The 23,234-nt window shown below is 44.1% G+C and overlaps 1 protein-coding gene and 1 long non-coding RNA gene across 2 annotated transcripts in view; both read right to left on the reverse strand.

The window, feature by feature from the left end:
* The window catches only part of LOC117501302 (potassium voltage-gated channel subfamily KQT member 4), a 107,390-nt gene extending 84,603 nt beyond the window's left edge, over positions 1-22,787 (reverse strand). Inside the window, 1 exon segment of the mRNA XM_034160151.1 lies at positions 22,147-22,787. Within this exon segment, the coding sequence (XP_034016042.1) occupies positions 22,147-22,448 (302 nt within the window). The 5' untranslated portion in view covers positions 22,449-22,787.
* Positions 3,268-15,766, reverse strand: LOC117501305. Its single transcript, XR_004558003.1, has 3 exons — positions 15,756-15,766; positions 11,569-11,575; positions 3,268-3,354 (listed from the first exon to the last, which is right to left on the reverse strand). It is a non-coding gene; the product is annotated as an uncharacterized LOC117501305 (long non-coding RNA).
* Positions 22,788-23,234: the final 447 nt, after the last annotated feature.

The following is a 23,234-nucleotide window of genomic DNA, read 5'->3' on the forward strand; positions in this document are numbered from 1 at the left end:
GTGCTTAATTTGTGGTACAGAAGCTGCTGTGTTTAAAGATTACAATTTGAATCGCCACTACACGACTAAGCATGAGGATAATTACAGAAATTTGTCAGATGAAGAGCGCGTGAGGGAGTCTCCTGCATTGCTCGCAAAACTGCAAGCCCGACAAGGACTTTTTACCAAACTTCACACCACCAGAGATGCAGCCGTCAGGACAAGTTATGTAATCTCTCACAAAATCGCCAGAAAAAGTAAAGCGTTTTCTGACGGAGAGTTTGTTAAGGAGTGCTTATTGGACTCTGTTTCACTGATTTGTCCAGAGAAAAAGAACGCGTTTGAGAACGTGTCACTCTCCCGACGCACTGTCACGAGGCGGGTGGAGGACATCGCTAGAAACTTGGAGCTTCAGCTGAAGAACAGAGCCGCCGACTTTGACTGTTTTTCTCTGGCATTAGATGAAAGCTGCGATGTACGTGACACCAACCAGCTACTAATTTTTTTACGTGGGATAAGTGCGGACTTTCAAATCACAGAGGAGCTGGCAGCCATGCAGTCAATGAAAGGGACAACCACTGGTCTGGACTTGTTCACAGAGGTAAATGCATGTTTGGACAAATTAGGACTGAAATGGGAAAAGCTAACAGGTGTGACAACGGACGGTTGTCCAAATCTGACAGGGAAGAATGTTGGGCTTCTAAAGAGAATGCAGGATAAAGTGACAGAAATCAACCCTGTGCAGAAATTAACATTTTTACATTGCATTATATATCAGGAAGTTTTATGTAAGACAGTGTTGCAAATTAATCACGTTGTTGATGCTGTAACTAAAATAGTGAACTTCATCAGAGCGAGAGCATTAAATCACAGACAATTTGTTGCACTTCTGGAGGAAAATGAGACTGAACATAGTGAAATAAGCTATCACTGTGCTGTCAGGTGGCTCAGCTTGGGCAAAGTACTGAAAAGTGTCTGGGACCTGAAAGACCAGATTCAGGCTTTCTGTGTTAAGAAAAGACATGACATCCCAAAGCTTTCAGATGAAGACTGGGTGGCAGACCTCGGATTTGCCGTGGATGTGACTGCACTTATGAATGAACTAAATGTCAAACTGCAGTGCAAGGGTGCTTTTGTGTATGAGATGTACAGTGCAGTGAAGGCTTTCATGAGAAAGCTGCAGCTTCTCTCGAACCAAGTGAAGGACAACATTCTGACCCACTTGCCAACACTAAAGGAAACCACAAGATCAGCCAATCACCTCCACAAGTACGCAACCATGTTAGAAGCTCTGCATGAAGAGTTTTCAAGGAGATTTCAAGATTTCAAAACTCTTGAAAGTGAAATGCACATGGTTTCTTTTCCCTTCAGCTTTAGTGTTGATAATGCACCAAGTGATGTTCAGATGGAACTCATTGACCTACAGTCTGACATACTTCTGGCAGAGCACTTTAGGTCGGTCTCACTGCTGGACTTTTACTCCTCTCTGAAAAAGGAGAGCTTTCCACACCTGAGGAGACATGCTCAGAGTATCCTAGCCCTCTTTGGCTCTACATTCGTGTGTGAACAGACATTCTCAGTGATGAAGTTCAACAAATCTAAACACAGATCCTCTATCACTGATGACCACCTCTCAGCTGTTCTGCGCATAGCCACTTCTGACATTCAGCCAGATTTCAATGCCCTTGTTGAAGCCCAGAACCGACTGGATTATTCTCACTGAAGAGGTGAAATGAGGTTGAAAACATTGCAAGATATTGTTTGATGTATTATTGTATGCCTGTATTTGACCTCTACACTACAATTTCATATAGCCTAATTATAAATAGTTACAGAATAGTTTTATTCTCCCAGTTACCAGTACCAGCTATTCAAAATATGCAATTAATTGCATTTTCCAATGAAAAAAGTTGAGTAGAATTGTTTTATTTACAATATTTACAGTTATAATGTGAAAAGTTGCCATGTTGGAAGAACTGCAGTAATGGTAAAAAATTCAGTTGCCAGAAATTTATTTTATTCTGAAAATGCCTGGTTAAACTAGTCAGATGCTTTTATTGTGAAGCTAAAAGAGCGAACGTGTCATTGTGTGTTTATATATGTGACTTGACTGGATTTCGTGTGGTTCACACCTGTAAGATGTTTCAGACCACGTGTCTTCTGTTTTTCACTCTACCTGTATACTGCAGCTGCGAATTAGTAATTAAATGTGAAATTTTTAGCATACAACAGTTCTCATTATTAAAAACTTCAGATATTCATGAACTGAATGATACACATTATGTAACTAAGTGCATTTTACAATGGAAGACAGTTGGGCAGAATTAAGCTAAAGATACCATTGGTATGGCCCCTTGACACAATTCAGGTCCCTCATGTGGCCCCTTGTAAAAATTAATTGCCCACCCCTGCTCTATCCCCTTTAAGTAATTATCCTTTTACTTAGTTTTTCTTGCTGGTAAAATCTTCTCTTCTCCCCCAGATTCCTACAGAGAGCTCCTGAGAAGAAAAGTGCTCCTTGGCTGGTTAGCTGCATTTGCAAAGTGGACGTCAACAGCACAGAGCGGTATAGTAAATAAAAACGATATTCCCGCTCAAGAATCAGGAACGATGACAGAGGAGAGAGAAAGCGACAGAAGAGCAAAGTCAGTTGGGCTATAAAGAACTGTTAATGGAGCAGAATTTACACACCTGCTGAGGCAAAAAGATAAAAAACAAAAACAAAAAAGAAAGAAAAAAAAAGAAAGCAGTTGCAATAATTGAACAATATGCATCCAATCTGCAATCCTGAGCAGTTAAAAATGCACGACTTCAAGTCATCGACTCCACAATTAAATTAAAGCAAATAAACAAAAATGCTGATATTACTGAGAACGCTAAGTGAAATAAACCAATTCACTGCTTTTAGAGGAACGCTAAAGGAAGGTGATTTCAGTGTCAACTGGTTACCAAAAATAAATAAATCAGTGCAGGCTAAAGGTGAGAAAGGATATTTGTGAAGTCAGCCAGGAGGGATGAGTGCAAGAACAGACCGACACGCTCACTCACACACTCTTCTTCAACTGTTTACTCCAATTAAGTGTCACAGGGGGCTGGAGCCTATCCCAGCAGTCACGGGGTGTGAGGCACGGTACACCCTGGACAGAATGTCAAACACATTCACATCTACGGATATTTTAAAGTTTCCAATCCACCTAACATTCATGCGTTTGTTTGTGGGAGGATGCCGGAGCACTCGGAGAGAACTCACACAGCCACGGGGAGAACCTGCAAACTCCACACAGAAAGGCCACAGACGGAAATCAATCCCATGACCTTCTTGCTGTGAGGCGACAGTGCCAACCGCTAAGCCCACTGTGCTGCCTAATCAACACGCTGTGTGGCTTAAATGAGTTTAATAATGTCAGAAAGACAACTGACCGTTAATAAAAAGCTTTGCAAAGTGCATTCTGCGTACAGCGCGGCTGGCACAAAAGATGTGAAAATTAACTGCGGCCATAGAGACTACATTTTATGAACTCCTGTGGTTAAAATGCCGTCCAGTGCATCAGCGCGGCATTCTGAAGCGCATTAAGCTGTTGGTATCTCCTTCCACCTCTATAAATAATGTGGCTTTAACCTCCAGCTCTCATAAACATGTGCTGCGACTTGAGGCGGCACTGGAGGAAGGTTAAAGTAAACCCCATTTCCACGAACGCGGATGCTCAAAGGTGTTGCCTTTATACAGCATGAGAAATGAATTTTGAAAAGAAAAAAAAATTAGTCAAACTTCCAACTAAGACACACGGATGCAGGTAGGGAGGGGTAGACGTAACGGCATCCACTCCCCTGTCACGTTAATGAGTACAGAGTAAGTTCCTTGAAAGCATCAACGATGCATTATTAAATGCGAGCATTAAAACGTTCTCTTATCTGTGCAGCCATTTGCAGGGTGATGCATGTATGAATGCATTTGTTTAATTTTAAGTGTGTGGAGTTTGTTTAGGAAAGAGCGGGACACACCAACGTATTCCAGCAGCTTTACTGAAACACACGCTGATGCACCAACGGCCCAAAGCTCGCATCTAATGACGATGAGTTATTCACATTTCCAATTTTGCTGCTTCTTTGTAAAACAGGTGGTGGTGGCATTGTAAATAAAATAAACTGTGACCTCACTTCAAATTACATACAACTTCGCATCTACGTGTATGTTGAAACACATGGAGAGAGAAGGAAAAAGTGTCTGCTTTGGACACCTTCATATGAAATCCTTTCTGTAGGGTTGTGTTGGAGTTGTGACTGTGGTATTTGAGTTGTACAATGTAACTGTTATCAATCTGAAAATAAGACCCCTGTCATACATCGCAAGAATCAGCAGGAACAGGGGGAAAAACACAAACAAACCTCGAGGCGCAGTCGGGAGGGACAGATAGTCGGACAGCCTTGTAGGGCCGCCAGACGATGAATGTGGGCAGATCCAGTCCGGACTGTGTCATGCACACCCACACAACCGCAACCCAAACGTTGTCGGACAACAGTACGGAGACACAGACTGCTGTCAGCCTGCGCCAGAAACATAAATAAAGTGCTCCGACTGGTGGACGGATGCATCCAAGTGCTGTCACACACCCACTCATACACGATTTGCTCATCCACCCGAACCTTTGCACGCACTAACCTGAGCAGGGCATAGCAGTGGCAGGATGGACATGTCTGCCACACATGACTGACTGTTGGCATCAAGCCCACAGACACAGCATGACAACAGCGAAGTGGTGACCACATGGAGTGGCTGTGTCATCAGCTAACAGAGCGCACTGGACAGCAGCTACATTCTGACTGGTTGGACCACCCACGTGCAGCGCGCACAGGACAGCACCTGCATGGATTATATTGTATGCCGTGGTGGACGGTGCATTTGTGGGCTGCTGTTGTCAGGACACAGAGCGCACGGGCTGGCTAAGCTTTGCCCGTTTCGATCACCAGCGGGCACGCTCAGGATAGCGCCTGCATAAATAATCTTTTTATGCCGTGGTGGACGGTGCATTTGTCGGCTGGTGTCATTGGCAAACAGTGCAGGCGGAGCGAGAGGAGCTTCCCTGGCCGTTGTCCGCCCTGCGCTGTGAAATGCATCTAAGGCTGTACCAGAGGTCAGTTCACATGTATATTCATGGTGTCATGGGCTGGCAAAACAGTTCCACAGCCTACCTCCTATGGAGTTAGATGGTGATCATGTAATAATATGTATATTACAGTGGTAAAACCCATACAGCTCTGAGCCTCTGACGCATGCAATGTGTGGCAGCAGTGGGGTGCAGCTGCCCATGGTGTCACAGCTATAATGGGCACAATATTTCACATTATTTCTGTCGCCCATGTGAAGGAAAGGAAATGTATCTGTACTGTAAGATCTGTTATGGATATAACTGTCATGGTCCTGCCCTTGATGTGCTTTCTGTTATGACTTTTTCATTGATCTGTGCTTTCTTGTTCTGTACATGTGTATTTGCATTCCTGCCATGTTCATGTTTTCATTGGTTTTGTTTTCTGTTCATCGTTCATGTATTGTGTAGTTTTGTCTTAGTAGCTGTTTTGCCACATTGTTTTCATTAATTGTTACCTTAGTTTTCACTTCAGTCTTGGTTTTGTTCTGTTTATTTAATTTCTTGTATTATGCTTTAGTCTGGCCTTTTCTGTGAAGTTTACTTTTGTCTCTGCTTTTGTTTTCAGTTTATCACTTAGTCTTCTGTTTAGTCATTTTAGGCATTATCTGTTATTCTGTCGTCTGTGGGTTTGTTTGCCATTTTGTTCTTAGTTTTTATACTCTAGCCATGGTCAGTTCTGTTCTAGTTTTGTCTTAGTCTTTTATATTCTGGCTGGTCTGTCCACTTTAACATGTACTAGTTTTTGGGGTCATTTCTTTCCGTTTGCATGTCATGATGTTTAGTTGTTTTTTCTGTTTTCTTTCATCTCTGTCTCATTGCACTTGTCTCTGCATTTTGTTATTTCTGTTTTTTCTTCATCAGAATTACCTTTTGGTTTTTGCTGTTCAGCATTTTTGCACTAAGTCACGCCCACCTGAACTTTTCTGTTTCTTCTGTTTGCCACGCCCTCTTCCTGGTTCTTCCAACACACCTGTTCTCACTTTCCTCATTTCCACTTTGGTTATTTAAACTCTCTGTCTTCACTCAAGCCCCGCCTGTTTGTTGATTTTCACAGTCCTCGTACCAGCCTTTTCATAGCTCTGCCTTGTTTTGCTGTGTACTGACCCAGCTCTGTTTTGTGACCTCGTCTTGCCGCTGCCCACGTACTTTGTCTGCTTGTGTTAAAGACCTGAGCCTGCCTTTTTGACAACGCCCTGGCCTGCCGACTATCTGTACCTCTGCATCCATGACTGCCTAACTGTGTACAGAATCCAAGCTCATTTTTTGACTGATAAAGCCTTTCAATTTCAATTCCATTGTCTGTGAGTTTTTGCGTTTGGGTCCCACAACCTTTGGTGCCACATCACCCCGAGCTCCTGACAGAACGAACTGGCCGTAAACGGGACTCAGCAAGCTCACTCCCAGTCATGTCTGACAACTCTCTCTCTGCCAAGGACCCGGACATGGCCCTCATCAAGGACATTTTTTCTGAGGTAAATTGTTTCTTTAACTTTTCACTCCTGTTACACCCCGAAGAAAAAAATTGACTTTTTGGACAAAGCTTGGAACCTGGTGGAGGAGAACTCCTGGCTGTACGATCTTTTTCCAGAATTAGAAGATCTGGACAACTTGTTTGCGGCAGGAAGCCTCCCAGCCAGAAACGCACTTGCCGCCCACACACCAGCTCCTTGACAGCGAGTCTGAGTGGACCGACCTGGATGATGACTACACATCAGAGACAGAAGGGTCATATCTACAGGACACAGCCACCATAGTAGACGGGCCCCCGCCCGGTCTGCCAATTCAAACTGGCCAGAACATGGAGCCTGCAAGTTCCACTCCTGCCTTGGACTCTGTTGCTGCTCTCCCAGATTTAGAGGTGATAAAGAGGATTTTTTTCTGATCTCTCTTTTTTTTTGTCTGCTTTCGAGACTGTTATGCTCCAGAAGAGAAGTATGATTATTTAGACCAAGCCTGGAACCTGGTGAATCTACATCCTTGGCTGTTTGACTATTTTCCGGAGCTTCTACGCCTTGACGATGTTTTTTGTGAACAAAAGCGGCCCAATTGGATGAAACACCCAGAGGCCTACCTACCGTCAGAAGACGACGAATCTGACTGGATTGATGGTGATAAGGAAGAGGAGTCTGAGTCAGAGTACTTAGCACTACAGGACACGGCCACTGTGTTCTTTAAGATTCAGGACTTATTTTATGAATATCTGGACAGCACAGGTCGGCAGGAACGACAACGGAGTTTTCCGGCATTAGACCGCATCCTACAGGATAAGCCGGGAATCATGTCATCTTATCCAGAACTCGCCAACATCAAGTCTCTGTTTATGCAAGGTCGGATCCCCACCTACATTGACGACCCAATGACGTTTCTGTTTGAAGCCGACATTCTAGAGTCCTGCTCGGACACGCCCCAATCTATCACGCTGTCCAACGCTGCAGTCACGCTGCCTCTGTCTGACGCACCGGTGCGCTACCAGCAATCAGCATCGACACCAGTCACGACGCTTCCTTCACCGTCTCTGTGTGACCAAGAGACTGCCACACCTTCATCCGTCCCGCCTCCTCAGCTACCCACACCTGCGCCTCGGCGCTAAACGCTGAAGCCGGCTGAGAAGTGCCAGCCAAGAGGTTCGGTCCCGCAGCCGTGTGGCATCACCACAAGTCACGCCTCGTCGGATCCCTGTTCTGATGCCACGAAAGCTCCGAAATGACTCAACACGCATGCCACCGGATCCTGTGGAACCTTGCATACCCCGCGTCCTGTCTGCCAAGTGCACGCCGCAGGAGGAAGCAGGCCCACTCACGTTCCCTGTGCTGCCAGCAGGGGAAGGAACGTCTGTGGTTGTCTCTTTGATGGGAGCAGAAGCGCTCTTGTCTCCAACTTTGCTTGTAGAGTCACCTGGAGAAGTCATGCAACCTGACTGCCTCACAAAGTCCACTGATTGTGAACCAACAGAAACATTGAAGCCGTTACAACTCACCGAAGCACGGCCGTGTCAGCAGTCATCCACAGCGTGCAATTCCTTCCAGTCCTCAGCAGCGCTCGTGCCCACCGACCTAATTCCTCCATGCCCGCCTCCTGAGCTCGCTGTCATCCACTCTTCTCCGAGTACACCACTGCTCCCAGCACCGCGCATGCAACAGGAGCCTTCCACGGCGAGCACGACATCCCAGAACCCAGCAGCATGTGTTTCTGCTGTGCGCCCACGTTCAGACTCATCAGAGCATCTCCTGTCCCACGAAGCTGCGACTGAACTACAGGAGAAGGTCACACCACTCGAGCCTTCAGCCTGTCACACCCCGCATGAGACATCACTTACGTATTCATATTCAAAGTCTTCGGCGACGTTTCTGCGTCTACCCACAGCGTGCACGACTATTGAAGGCACGGACATATCCATGACCTCCACACTACATCTGAACCAATCATCAACGCCACCCTCAAGGGTGCCCTTGGGGATTACGATCTACAGAACTGTGAGTTTTTTATTTTCTTTTTTGAACATGCTTTTTTGGTGGTTTTTCTGCAGTTTTCGTTTTGTGGCAGGTTTGCATAGAACCTTTTTCCACAATGTATTGCTCTTGTATTGTTATGGTGCTAAGCTAATAGCAACCATGTCTTTTGATATGTGTTTAAGAGAGATCCTGTTGGTCTGGTCCTTTCATTGTTTGCTTTTTTGTTGGGAACTGGTTGGTGCTCCGTATTTGGGCTCAATCAAGATACCCCCCTGGTCCATTCTGGAGTGGTTGGTTCCTGTTCGCCTCCCTAATCTTTTGTGTCAGTTTTTTTTACTTTTTGCACGCTTCAGCTAAGCAGTTTTTTGCTTCCTCAAACTCTTTTGATAACATCATGTATGTCAGTGGCTCCCATAGCTTTTTATCTCGGTGGTTTATTCACTATTATGCTGTATCTAATTCATTTGCTGGGTTCGTTAATCCTCTTACTGTGGCATTTTTGTTTATGTTCAGTGTCAGTATTATCAGGCGTAGGCCCCTAGATTTGGCTGTTTGTCTGTCAATCTCCCTGTTTTTTGGACTTCCTTGCATGGTAATATGGAGTTTGGGCATTAATTTGCAGCCTTCCCTATTCTGGGGGCCCGGTACTATGTTTGGTCTCTGGTTCCTTGGTTCTGGAGTAATGTTAGCCCTTCCCTCCTGCCCTTCTGCTCGCCAGGGTTTGGGTCATGCACCTGACCCAGGTCCACTTGCTACCTCTGTCACGAGGCCCTGTCTCCCTTCTGGCCAACCTCCTGAGCCTCCTGCTTATCGTCATGGGCTTCGCCGTCGTCCCCTGGACTCCATGCTTGTTTGTTTGCCTGACTGCCTGTTTGTTCCTTGTTTTTTGCTTTGTCACCCTCCTGCAGGGCTTTTTGTCCCTCCATGGTGTTTTGGCCACCCAGTTGATGCTGCCCTTTTTGTAGGCGGTTCCCTTGGGTTCTGGCCCATTCACTCTGTTGTCTGTGCCCTCCAACCGTTCCCCCATCCCCCCTCCCGTGGTCGGTTTGTGCCTTGGTTCTTGTTGTGTTCTTGGGGGGGTTTGTGGGCCCCCGGTGTGGGCCCATGGGGGAGGGGTGCTGTCATGGTCCTGCCCTTGATGTGCTTTCTGTTATGACTTTTTCATTGATCTGTGCATCTGTATTTGCATTCCTGCCAAGTTCATGTTTTCATTGGTTTTGTTTTCTGTTCATCATTCATGTATTGTGTAGTTTTGTCTTAGTAGCTGTTTTGCCACATTGTTTTCATTAATTGTTACCTTAGTTTTCACTTCAGTCTTGGTTTTGTTCTGTTTATTTAATTTCTTGTATTATGCTTTAGTCTGGCCTTTTCTGTGAAGTTTACTTTTGTCTCTGCTTTTGTTTTCAGTTTATCACTTAGTCTTCTGTTTAGTCATTTTAGGCATTATCTGTTATTCTGTCGTCTGTGGATTTGTTTGCCATTTTGTTCTTAGTTTTTATACTCTAGCCATGGTCAGTTCCGTTCTAGTTTTGTCTTAGTCTTTTATATTCTGGCTGGTCTGTCCACTTTAACATGTACTAGTTTTTGGGGTCATTTCTTTCCGTTTGCATATCATGATGTTTAGTTGTTTTTTCTGTTTTCTTTCATCTCTGTCTCATTCATTGCACTTGTCTGTCTCATCCCCACCTCTCATAAGTTACCATCTACCTGCAGCAGCCAGGTTAAACATGGGCGTCTGTTTGGCCTTCTTTTGTGGTTGGGGTCTTCAGCACTGCCAATGCTCCCTCACATTGCAAGCAATGCTAGCCTCCCCAAGTAACCGATCGTTTCACACAAAGTCATTCTCATGAACCACCCAGTAGGTGGATATTACATAAGCAAAACAAATTTACTTTTGGATTTTTCTGATGTATCAGAGTTCTGTTGATTTTAAAAGGGAAGTTCTTTTCAACTTGGACTGTAGTTTTAGAAATTATGAGGTCCATTTTTTCACTCAGGACAAAAATTTAATCGGGACAGTATTGATTAGGAGCATAAACTATTACAGGCTGACTGGCTATATAACATAATAGCTCAGGGCAAGCTAAAAACATTCAATAAAATGCTTCTTGTCACCAAAGAACAGATAAAAACGTTAGTTTATAATAGCACTGTGAGGATCCCTACAGAGGTAAATGTGTGTGATTACCTCACTAAATGTAAAGAAACATTCTTAAATGGCAATTCTAAATAAAGTTAGCTGCTGACCTTAGCCTCGCTGCCATCCAGCATCGCTGCTGTCCACTGTTACAATTACAGATGAGTGGCATTTCTAATGACATGTTGTTAGCTTGCCTCGTGCTTTTACATTATATAGCCCGTTAGCCCATGATGGTGTGTGTTTTACTCAATTCGTACTGCACCAGTTAAATTTACTTTTGTCCAGAGTGGCAAAATGAACCCCACAATGTCTAAAAATAAAGTCCAGGTTGGAAAAAAAATGTCAAAGCTCCGCTTTAATGAGTTTGTCCTCATTACATACCCTTTTAATTTGCTGACTTAAATGATAATGATACTTATTGCTTTTTAAGTTATTATATTAAACTAGAGGGGATGGAGATATTTTCCTTTTCACTAATTTTGTTTTACATGACACATGCCTCAGCTCACAGCCTAGTAACATTGATAAGGGCCCCTTCACACATAGTACAAATAAGTACAAATCAGGAAATCAGGATGAATCACGGCAGAACAGCTCGTATGTGTGAACCATGAAGACATTGAGCCGACAGGCAGGCGTGAACACAGTGCAAGCAGCTGGGACATGATGCACCACATCACGCTGCTGATGTGGAGAAAAATAAAATAAAAAACAGCTGTATAATTATTGAATATCACTGAGTTGATATACATAATAAATAAAAGGGGACACAATACATAACTGGATGGTTAAATAACCCTGGTTAAATAAAAAATAAATGCCACTCACGGGATTCAAATCTACAATTTACAAAAGCTCTGATTACCAGATGGAAACTTTGCCACTGCACTACAATCACTGTCTTATAACAGGAGTGTGAAATGACTAAAATCATCAGGGACATAAATTTTTTTAAGAGAAAAAAACCGCTGTGATAACTGACCAAATGGCGTTTTTGGCATATCAGCTGATACGTGACTTTAAGTAGTGTATTTGTCACACTGTTGGCTTGTCATGTAATCCTGCGATGCGCTGCTCACAGGACACACTTATCAGATCAAGCCCGCGTGTGTGTCCTGTCAGACAGATGTGACATTCAGATTGCCTGCTGCGTGTCCACATGAAATGACAGTCCATTTCAGCTGGGACAGCCTGTCAATGTGCACACTCTGCAGCCCGTCGCAAAAGCGATATATGTTTTTATGTATTTCCACATGAGGACAGCAAGCACACACGCGCGTGTCTGTCAACATGGTACGTGTTCTGCAGCTGTGACGCCCAGGACAGAGAGATGTCAACTGCTACTGCTGTTGGCTGCCTGCCTCGCCCCCTGTCCACTCTGCAAGTGAACCACACACACCATGTGTTGTAGGAGGAGCCGACACTCTGGCACGCCACATGTGTACTTGACAACATCACAGTCGTGAGGGCACTTAGACAAATATCACATCCAGCTCGAAAGTGATTGTCTGCCGGCTGTTTTTGTGCTAATAGCACGAATGGCCACACATTTTCTAAGTGCCAAGCGAGCAGTGTTACATCTTCATGTGTGTCACCTGGAATTTGGCCGACGCCTGCCGCTAGAGAGATTGAATGGGCTCTCGCAGGGCACACTCTGCTTTTCAGCCGCTGGTGTATGCAAATAGTTGTAGCAACAGGTGTACGAGGCGTTAGAGGCAGCGCCGATTTTACACGTATTGCATAAGATTCCTGCTTCATGCGCAATTCGGCCACATACGTACTATGTGTGAAGGGTCCCTAATATATGAGCGGCACATTTTTAATCACTTTACCTGATCAGTACTCGACTTAGTATTACTGTTTCCTGAAACTGGGCCCTATCAACTGCACTAGAAGGAACATACCAGCCCCAGAACAGATCAGGATGTTACTTCTTGGATTTCCACCACATTGGCATTAGTTGGCATTGAACGGAGTAACCCTATCAGGGATTTGTGACCTAATTTTAGCGATCACTAATTTGCAATCACAACAATAAATTTTTGTACAATCCCCAGCCACTTGTTCCATCCATTATTTAATTCCTGTCTTTTTAACGTTCAGTTGTATATTTTCTGGTTAGAGAGTCCGACTCCCATGCCGAGGATTGTGAATTCGCATGCCGAGGAGAGCAAATGGGCCATAACAATGAGTCATAACAACACAACGCAGAGTGCAGCTGCTACACTACTAACCTATAAAATTATTCACGGACTGACACCCCCCTACTTAGCTGACCTAATTAAACCCTACGTTCCGGCCCGGGCTTTGCGTTCTTATGGTGCAGGGCTACTTTGTGTCCCTAGGGTGAATACGAAGTCTGTGGGTCATAGAGCTTTCTCTTATCGTGCCCCTGTTCTGTGGAATGATCTCCCTGCATCAATAAAACAGTCAGATTCTGTAGAGACTTTCAAGTCCAGACTTAAGACGTACTTATTTTCCCTTTCGTATGGCCTAGTATGTTACTATGCTTTTTACTCTTTTAAATTCATTTTATTAGGAAACTGAGTGGGCCGCGGCCTCAACTTTATCTAAATTCTAGGTCTTTAAGTGAAGCTTAGGGCTAGTGGCCGGCGAACACCTCAGTATTTCTTTTGTTTTTCTTGTTCCTTAAATGCTGACAAATTCTACTGTATTTGTTGTCTTTCTGATGCCTGATTCTGTTTTTGGTTTTTTTTTCTGTGTTTCAGGTGCGGCTCCATCCAGAGATGGGTGTGGTGTCTCTTTCTGAAACCCTCCTGTCCTGTGCACCGGCAACATTTCCTGTATATTCGTTTTGTGAATTGTTTTGTAATTTGTGTCTGTTGCATGGCCCAAGTACAGGGTCACCCCTTTGAGTCTGGTCTGCTTGAGGTTTCTTCCTCAGAGGGAGTTTTTTCTTACCACTGTCACCTGTGTGCTTGCCCTGGGGTTTGGTAAGGTTAGACCTTACTTGTGTGAAGCACCTTGAGGCAACCTTGTTGTGATTTGGCGCTGTATAAATGAAAATAAATTGAAATTGAAAACTCCCCAAACTCAGCTCGACACTATTACAGAGCAAGAAATAAAACAGAAAAGAACCATTGAGTGAATTCTGTTGGATATATGGTTGATTATTAAAATATTTACTGAATTTTAATTGTTTTAGCTTTAGGCAAAGGCATCTCGCTTTTGCTTCCATGAAGAATGTCTCATTTAAAATGTAACAGCAATTTGTCGTATTCGCCTGTGGCAACTCACATTTACTTCCAAATCTGGTCATGTTTGGATGTCCTTAAAAAGATGGAAATCAGCTCAGACTAACAGTTTATTGCAGGTGAAACAGGCAAGATTCAAAAGTGGCAACGAAAGCGCGGCGCTACGACATAGATCATTAAAAGACAAGATCCACTTAACATTTCAAACAGTCCATGCACCATTTATAACAAGGGCTCCAGAGGTACACAAGAACCTGCTGTGTCTCCAGGTAACGGACACGGCTGGATGAGCCGAGGAATTCTTCATAGTGGACTGTTTTTCCACATATAAGAGGATGGTTTCGGGAAAACTATTGTCTCATTTAACGAGCCTCTGTGTTCTACCCTAACCGCCACACCCCGCCGGCCGCCAATTCTGTTGACTGCAAAGAAACGGGGCTTTTAGGTGAGTCTGCTGACATCTCATTTAACTGGAGACAAGAGGAGAGAGGATGAACTAAAAGCCAGATGAGAATTAGCACACAGCTGTTATACTTGCAAAAGTGAATGAGTGTCTAATGTACAAGAGACGTCCAACCTGCAGATGTTGGACAGTTTATAATATTATAACTTCAACTGTTTAGGAGGCAGAACACTAAAGAGGATATTATACATCTTCTCAGCAAGCTTATATAGGTCACCAGGTGTGTTAAAAACACATAATGTTTAGGCCTAAAAATATTCCTCACTGAGGTGATGCATCACTCAAACAAACATGGATTTTTCAAGTTTAAATTTTGCTTACAGCAGGGGGAGCTTCAGGAAGACTGCATGAAACCTTCACCACATTTAACTGATTTTGGACAAAGTGTCGCTGTTTAGATGCTTCTGATGTTCAGCTGCTGCAGGCTGGCGAGTCCGAGGAGCGGCGGAAAGAGTGTGGTTAAAGTCAAGCGTGCGCCCGTGGAGAGACATTACAGCGGAGAAGTTCTTCACACAAACCTGGAAAAGCAAACTCTGTAGAAGCGGCATATCTGTTTGGGCATCCCCCTACGACATAACATGGGACTAATTAAGGGATCCGAGTGGAGTGCCCGACACAGCAGTGCACGCCTTAATTTAATTACAATAGATCAATGGTGCCTTAATGGAGCTTCCTGTTACAGTGAATTTTCTTCACAGCACGGTACATGCCTCACGTGCCATTAGTCAAAAGAAACGCACAGCACAGGGTGATGGAGCATCATGGGAATGAAACTCTCAGGTGGGCATGTCTGTACCTAATGTCAAGCAAAAAATATATATATTTATTGCTGCATCTCCAATGTCAGAATATTATAAGTGATCTTTGTGAGTGTTTTAGTGAAAACCTCAGACTGTCAGAGCTACAGCATGTTCACATTTGACCCCAATGATCTTGACCTTCACCCAAATGATTTGCCTCTGGTTGACCGTGGCAGGACAGGTCAATATACCCAAGTGTGTGTCACATTTGGTCCAAACTGAATCAAGTTCATTGATTTTGACCTTTGCAGACATGACCTTGGTACCATTCATTCATTCATTCTTCTATCGCTTAGTCCAATTAAGGCTCGCGGGGGGCTGTAGCCTATCCCAGCAGTCATAGGGCGCGAGGCGGGGTACAACCAGGACAGGACGCCAGTCTGTCGCAGGGCCACAAACACACAAACAAACACAGACACACTCACACACACCTAGTAAGTCCCTTCGGCTGCTCCCTTGTTTGCACTCGGGGTCGCCACAGCAAATCCAAGGTGGATCTGCATGTTGATTTGGCACAGGTTTTACGCCGGATGCCCTTCCTGACGCAACTCCACATTACATGGAGAAATGTGGCAATTTGAACCCAGAACCTTCCGAACTGAAACCAAGCGCGTTAACCACTTGGCCACCACCCCTGCTACTAAGGACAATTTTTAAAGATTCCAATCCACCTAACCCGCATGTCTTTGGATGTGGGAGGAAACTGGAGCACCCAGAGGAAACCCACACAAACACGGGGAGAACATGCAAACTCCACACAGAAAGGCCACGGGAATTTAACCCACGACCTTCTCGCTGTGAGGCAACAGTGCTAATCACTAAGCCACTGTGCTGCCCACCTTGGCACCAATGATTCACAATTGTCAAATACGAAGGCTGTCAATAAAGTATAGGTCCTTTTTATTTTTTTCAAAAACTGGACACGGTTCAAAAAATTAAGCTGGTTTTCAGTGAAAATTTTAACGGCTGATGAGAGATTTTGAGGTGATACTGTCGCTTTAAGGACTTCCCACGGTGCGAGACGTCGCTCAGCGCTCCCAGGCACCATCGTCAGCCTGTTTCAAGCTGAAAACCTCCACATTTCAGGCTCTATTGATCCAGGACGTCGTGAGAGAACAGAGAAGTTTCAGAAGAAGTCAGTTTCAGCATTTTATCCGGATATTCCACTGTTAAAGGAGATTTTTTTAATGAAAGACGTGCGGACGGGTCCGCGCGTCGGGACGCAGCCGGCGCGGTGCGGTGGCACAGGAAAAACACCTCCGTGTTGATAACCATTTGTAAAATCCAGGCGGGTTTTGATGGCTTTCAGTGGAGTGAGTATATGAGAAATTGTTTAACAGCTGGACATGTTCCAACTTGTCCTTAAGGCTTCCAACGGAGGTGTTTTCCTGTGGCGGAGCATCGCGGCAGCTGCGAGCCGACGCTGCAATCCGTCCGCACGTCTTTCATTAAAAAAAATCTCCTTTAACAGTGGAATATCTGGATAAAATGCTGAAACCGACTTCTTCTGAAACTTCTCTGTTCTCTCACGACGTCCTGGATCAATAGAGCCTGAAATGTAGAGGTTTTCAGCTTGAAACAGGCTGACGACGGCGCCTGAGAGCGCTGCGCGACGTCTCGCACCGTGGGAAGTCCTTAAAGCGACAGTATCACCTCAAAATCTCTCATCAGCCATTAAAATTTTCACTGAAAACCAGCTTAATTTTTCGAACCGTGTCCACTTCGATGTGTCTCACAGGTTTAGAAAAAATTTTGATCAAACAAAGCGCCAGTCTCTCAGCAACTTCTCAGACAAAGGAATTCCGACAAGGGGCTGGACGACTCCTCCCACAAGGAGTGCTCACAGGCGAATGACGTCACTGACAGGCGTGGAAAAACTCACGCATGCGCACAAGGGTTCAAGCATGTCTGACGTAAAAACATATGAATGAAATCCATATAGTTTTTGAAAAAAATAAAAAGGACTATACTTTATTGACAGACCTCGTATACCTGAAAACCCTACAGGTGTGCCAAATTTGGTGGACACCAAAGTGTGTGCCATATTTTTGACCTTTGACCCTAATAACCGGATGTTACCTTGTTTGTATGTTTGTAACCTTTATTTCACCAGGTTTGTCCCATTGAGATCAAAAGATCTCTTTTTCAAGGGAGACCTAAAAAAGAGACCTACACAATTCCAGAACTCACCTACCCGTATATGTACCAAGCTTGATGGACAACAGAAATTTTCACTTTGACCTTTGAGCCCAACAACCTTGACCTCTGCCAAAACAAACCCTTTAAATGCAATTCTGGGGTTGACTGTCATCTGTATATCAAGTTTAGTGGAAATCAGCCAAAGGAACTGGGAGGAGTACTGGAACAAACAAGCATTCCTCTTATTTAAAAGGTACTTGTAGCTCTGCAAGGATTCAGAGTAACTGCAGATTGTGTGTTGATGTACAGACTCCTGAAATTGCAAAAAAAAAAAAACAAACAAGGGGGCACCATCTCATTAAGGTTTACCAAAGTGATCCAGATTGAATGATTCTGGATGTGTCTTGCAGAAAACACCCATCTCAATGTCACTTTAATCCAGCCACTGTGAAGCACACAGGGAAGAACTAATGAACAAAAATGGAACGCAGAGATTTTCTACCCAGGTATGTTGTTTTCTCATCTAAACAGTCATCACTGAAGAGGCTCACTTCCAAACTGAGTCCAGTCCGTGGCATATGAAACATGAGCTGGGCACTACTGAGCTCCTGTCCGGCCGCTCTCTCAGGAAAACAACAGCAACAGCCGAGCTGCCATCCAATCCCACGCCTGTAATGTTCAGGGGGAACAGCACCGGCAATTCCCCTGCAAAAGCCATCACTCAGCGTGAGACATGCAAGTTGTCCCTGCACAGTGCAACAGTGGTGAGAAGAAGTGTGGAGCAAGACGAGAGTTTGCTAGCGTGAATTTGGAAACGTCAAAGTACATATATGACAAGAACACGTAGGAGAGTGGCAGCAGTGCAGCGGGATTAACCTAGTGGCACCGGCAGACAGACAGCTGGAGTCACACGAACAACAGCTAAGAAGGCACAGCACGCTTCACGGAGGTCCCACATATGAACCTCTGTCCTCTGTCCCAAACAGACAACTGGAGGAATACTGCTGATGGACACCTGTCCTAGAATGACCATTCAGAACTCATGTGTCAGTCTGTCTGTCACAAAATGTACTGCTCTCACTGTCTACAAACTTTTGCAAAATATGGAAGAGACTGAACACAAGTCAAGCCGGTAATGTCCATCCACCTCTGCGTCCAGTGTCCTGACCTGCCACCATTATGAACACCTGTCCTTCAGGAGTCTCGACTCCAACCTCTAGCAATATTATTTAACAATTAAGGAGCACGTTTCCTTCATTCATATCACTTTTTTCCAGGATTCTAGCTGATTTTTTTTTTATTCATTTATTTAGTTTATGCACTCATTTGCTGTGTTGGTGATTGAGGTTGTTTTGAGACCTGAAAGACCGGCGTTGCCGACCAAACTGCCCCCCTAAAAATCAGTCCCCCGGTTCACAGATTAACACCTCGTTTCTGCCTCAAACAGCACTCCAGTCATCATCTATCTCAGCGACAGATATCTGAAGCTTTTGTACAACAATCATTTCGACATAAATTCAGCATTATTTCATCAAAAAAGCAGCAAAAGCGATCAGAGCGCTGCGGCTAAAGAAGCTGCTAGCTGATGCGTTCACTGCGCGTCAGTCATTTCAAAGTGTCACAGAATTTTTGTCGAGTTTCTGCTTAAAATGGCCTTGTTTCTGCTTAAAACTGACTTTAGAATGATTAAAGAGGTTTTACCTTCATCATCTGATGGTTAATAATCCCATTAATCCATTTGATTGCTTTGGACAAAGAGACTCCATCTCAGACATGCTGTCATGGTCCAAAAAGACGCATGCACAGATGCAAAAGGTGGACGGATTTTTAGGGGCGTATATATTTACATTTAGTCCAGTTCATTTTGTTTTCACACTGCAATATAAGTAGCAGATTTTTTTTTTTTTTTTTTACTAGTTTGGGAGGTCTTGCAATTAAGATGTCAAAAAGATTGGGGTGTAACTCCCCCCCACTAAAAATCACAAAGCAAATAAGTGCTAGTCGCTTTATTGTGTTGTCATTTTATTACATTATTGTATCCATTTTAAACAATGGAATTTTAATAATAAATCAATCAATCAATTAAAAAAATAGCTTGGTACATTTTCAGTCCAGTGGGGGGGTACATAGCATTAAAGATATTTAGCCTACTTTCCTTAAGCCAGTGTGCGACAGAATAGTCTTTGTAGATTTGTAGTGTTTTTCCTGCATTCCTGTGAAATATACATTTCAAACATAAATGCTACTTATACTCTGGTGTGACCTACAGTTTAGAAAATATGGTACTTATGTGCCGACATCATCTATGGTGCCTGTGTCTTCTCAGACTTGACACTGATTGGTACGTGTGTCTGACATCTGCTTGTTGTCAGTTTGACACAGTTAAATAAATGAACATATTCTTTATGTTGCAATGGCACTATGACGTGGTATTTTTACCAGCATCACATAACAGCACATGCAAACTAAAGTTAAGAATTTTCAACTTTTACCACCTGCCGTAGCAAAAAAAAAAAAAAAAAAACCCATAAATAAACATTTTTATAAAAAGATGTTTTATCTTTAACGGGGAAAAAAGATGGACAGCAAGCGATGTACTATTTAAGTGCAGAGAATCACCCAGTTTTAATCCGGTAAAATGGGGATAATTTAAGTGATTTTACAGAGTCGAACTCTTGCAAAAAAAAAATTAATAATAATAATAATAATGATAATTTGAAGCACTGCTCAGAGCATCGTGTTTTAACTCTTTTTCATGCTCCCATCACAAAATGAGTTACATTTTTATGATGTATTTTTTTTTTTACATTTATAACCCTACCCCTTCCCCTAACCCTAACTGAGCCCCCCTCCGCGTCCCCCTACATTTCATGCTGCCATCACGAATAAATTTGTGATACCATCACATAAACTAATAGATTAATTTACATTTCGTGATGCTGTCACAAAATGTGGCGAGATTGGGTTGTTTTTAATATAACGCTGTGTAAACACCCAAACTCTGTTGCTCCAAATAACTGAATTATTGTCCATTTGTTTTTGTCAGCTACTGTTTTAATGGGTGATGATAACCTTCCTCAACTTACTGTTATTGGTCCAAAAGGCTGAAGTATCCAATAAAATGTTTTTCACACAGCAAACAAAATGGACCACATTTAAATTTGATCTGCATCAAGACCACCTCTTTTGGTCAGACCTAATTCTAGTCTTTTGATCCAAATCGTGGTCCGAGGCAGTTTTCACATTTGCTATTTTGCAAGTGTGAAAGCACCCTAAATCACACTTCTGGGATTCTCAAGGATTCTGCCCATTCAAGGGTTCTCGCTTTCTCCTGTTTATTTTTCCTCCAAAATTATTCACCCATCAGAATGTGCTGTTTTTTGTTTTTTTTTAATGAAGAAAATAATAAAATGAACATTGCTTCCTGTAATGAGTGAAACTTTGATTTGGATCTAGTGGGGGAAAAAACAACAAACAAACCAAAAACAGTATGTTTCTGTGTATGATGTTATACTAACCACATTATCGTGACTTTCCAAAAATAAATACTGCATCTCTTATTTAGCTGGGAACTATATTGTGACTGTCAGCTGATGGGAACAATGTCGCCATTGAGTACAATAACGCTGATGCAAGTTTATTGCACTTTGATTGCTCTTTAAGTTGTACGTAGCTTTTTATTCAAGCACAAATCACAAATTTTGCACTTTTTCAAAAATTTAAGCTGAAGCACTTCATTTTAAACTTTTGTTACATCATAAAAGTTCAGGTCTCAAACTTTGTATCAATGTCTGTGTAAAATTTGGTGCTTTTAGCATAAAAACAATCATGTATTTCCCCCTGCTACCAATAAGGGATTAGTCATTTAAGGCCTTAGTGGATTGGCAACACAGCCAGTGGTTTTTACTTTTGTCATTTTGCTTCATTTGTCACAAAAATGTTGCTGTCAAGAGCTGTTGACCACATTTCACCAAATTCAGGTGCCACTAAGCGCGCGCATGCAAAAGCAGGAAGTGGGAACCTGTATTTGGTCAACCCAAGTAGGTCAAGTCACAGGTGCACTCCAGCCCTGGATTTTAACCCAGTCATATATTGTCAAAACATAAAATAAACCTATAACCCTGGTTGACAACGGGGCGCTATAAGCACCGAAGTACTGCTAGCATTACTTTGCACAGCTGTTGACATCAGCAAGTCTATGTTTCAGCCCAAGTGACGCATTCAGTACTGCCGCTGTACTCAGCCATGGGGTCTACTGCAGGGATCCCCAATCCAGCACCAGGAAAACACCTACTCTGCATGTGATTGAGTCAGCCAGCTCAGCCAATCAAGAGCTGAGAACACCAGAGTTAATTAATCAGGTGCCACTATAAAGTAAGTAGGCATGGAAAACATGCAGGATTAGAGACCTCTGGGTTGTTCTTTAAGTTACTTTTAAAAAGGTTATTGTCCAAATGAGTCACACTTCTGGACTTTTATTAATTAAAGCATGTCCACCTGAAGAAAAACAAATAAAATAAAAATAATCACTACAACACTTTGTTATCTTGTGGAATTGTGGGAGAAGCTGGATTTAATGCGCGCGGGGTCCTGACGATTTAACACTGAGACAAGAGGGAAATGAACAGTTGGCCCCTTGTTGAGATGATGTACAGCATGTGATTGAGTTAACTGCCGAATAACTAACGGCACTTTGTTAACTGGAAAATGAATCAAAAGCCTGTCGGTGTGTGCGTAAATCAAAAGCACGTGATCGGGAAAAACGCGTGCGAGAAAAGCGCAAAGTGAAAGTGTTTGGAGACTCCACTTACATGAACGCGTGGTAGATGAACGCCCATCCTCGTGGTCTTTCCAGCACGTTGTACAGACAGTTCTGCAACTTTCTGAAGCGTTTGCTTGAGGCGGAGGTGTTGGCCCGAGGTCCGGGGGGCCCGGGCCGCGGGGTGCCCAGCAGACCCGTGCGGTGCGACGGGTGGCTGCGCTCCGGGGTGGACGGCTCGCTCCTCTCCGTGTGCACGGCGGTTAGAGCCACGAACTCCACCCGCCTGTCATCGTTCGGAGCCGGTGGCACCAGCATCCTGAGGCCGCCGTTGTTCGACGGGCTTCCTAACATGATGTGCGCCCTCAGCGGTTCAGCGGCGCGGCCGCAGCGCAAAGTTTGAACCAAGTCATAGCGCGCACGGGGCTCGGTTCAGTCAGCAGGAGCGGAGCTACGAATCAAAGCACAGACGACTGAATGTCATCCCTGAGCGCACATGGAAGTTATCTGTAAATCAAACCGCGAGCGCTAAAGAAAACGTGCACGATACTCTGACGGGTGCGTCGGACCGGAACGTGGCTGATCATCTTTAAGGATCAATTACGGCAACAGTTAACGCGTTCCGAGGAAAAGTCAATATTAAGAGCCGCCAACAGCTACACTCCATCCGTTACCATAAAAGCACTTTCACGCGCACTTCTGAATCGATGCGGCACCGAGCGCATAGTGAGAAAGTTGGTTTGCTGTGAGACCCGCCGCCAGCCTGCGCTCGGCTCCTCTTCGTGCGTCTCTCCGCTTCAGAAAGTAAAGAACATCAGTGTGATGTCAGGAATCGGAGGTGACGGACTGAGAGAGGGGAGGGGAGGGGGGGGGGGGGGGGACTGACGGAACGCCACGCGCACACACACACACACGCACGTCTGCCGCTGGAAGCTGTGGAGAGCTGCTGCGCTGGCGGACGGTGGGACTGTGCGCGCAGGATCCACGAGCGAGGATGCGCGCAGTGACAGAGGAGAGAACGACTGGAAAAAAAATACACAGAGTTTGGCTTGTTTAAGAAGCCAGGAAGTGAGACGCTTGTGGCAAAGTTGTCAACTTGAACTGCTGCTTAAAGTGCGCCTGCCTCTGCCGAGTCACAAA

This window comes from Thalassophryne amazonica, chromosome 20, assembly GCF_902500255.1.
Source record: "Thalassophryne amazonica chromosome 20, fThaAma1.1, whole genome shotgun sequence".
Classification (NCBI taxonomy): domain Eukaryota; kingdom Metazoa; phylum Chordata; class Actinopteri; order Batrachoidiformes; family Batrachoididae; genus Thalassophryne; species Thalassophryne amazonica.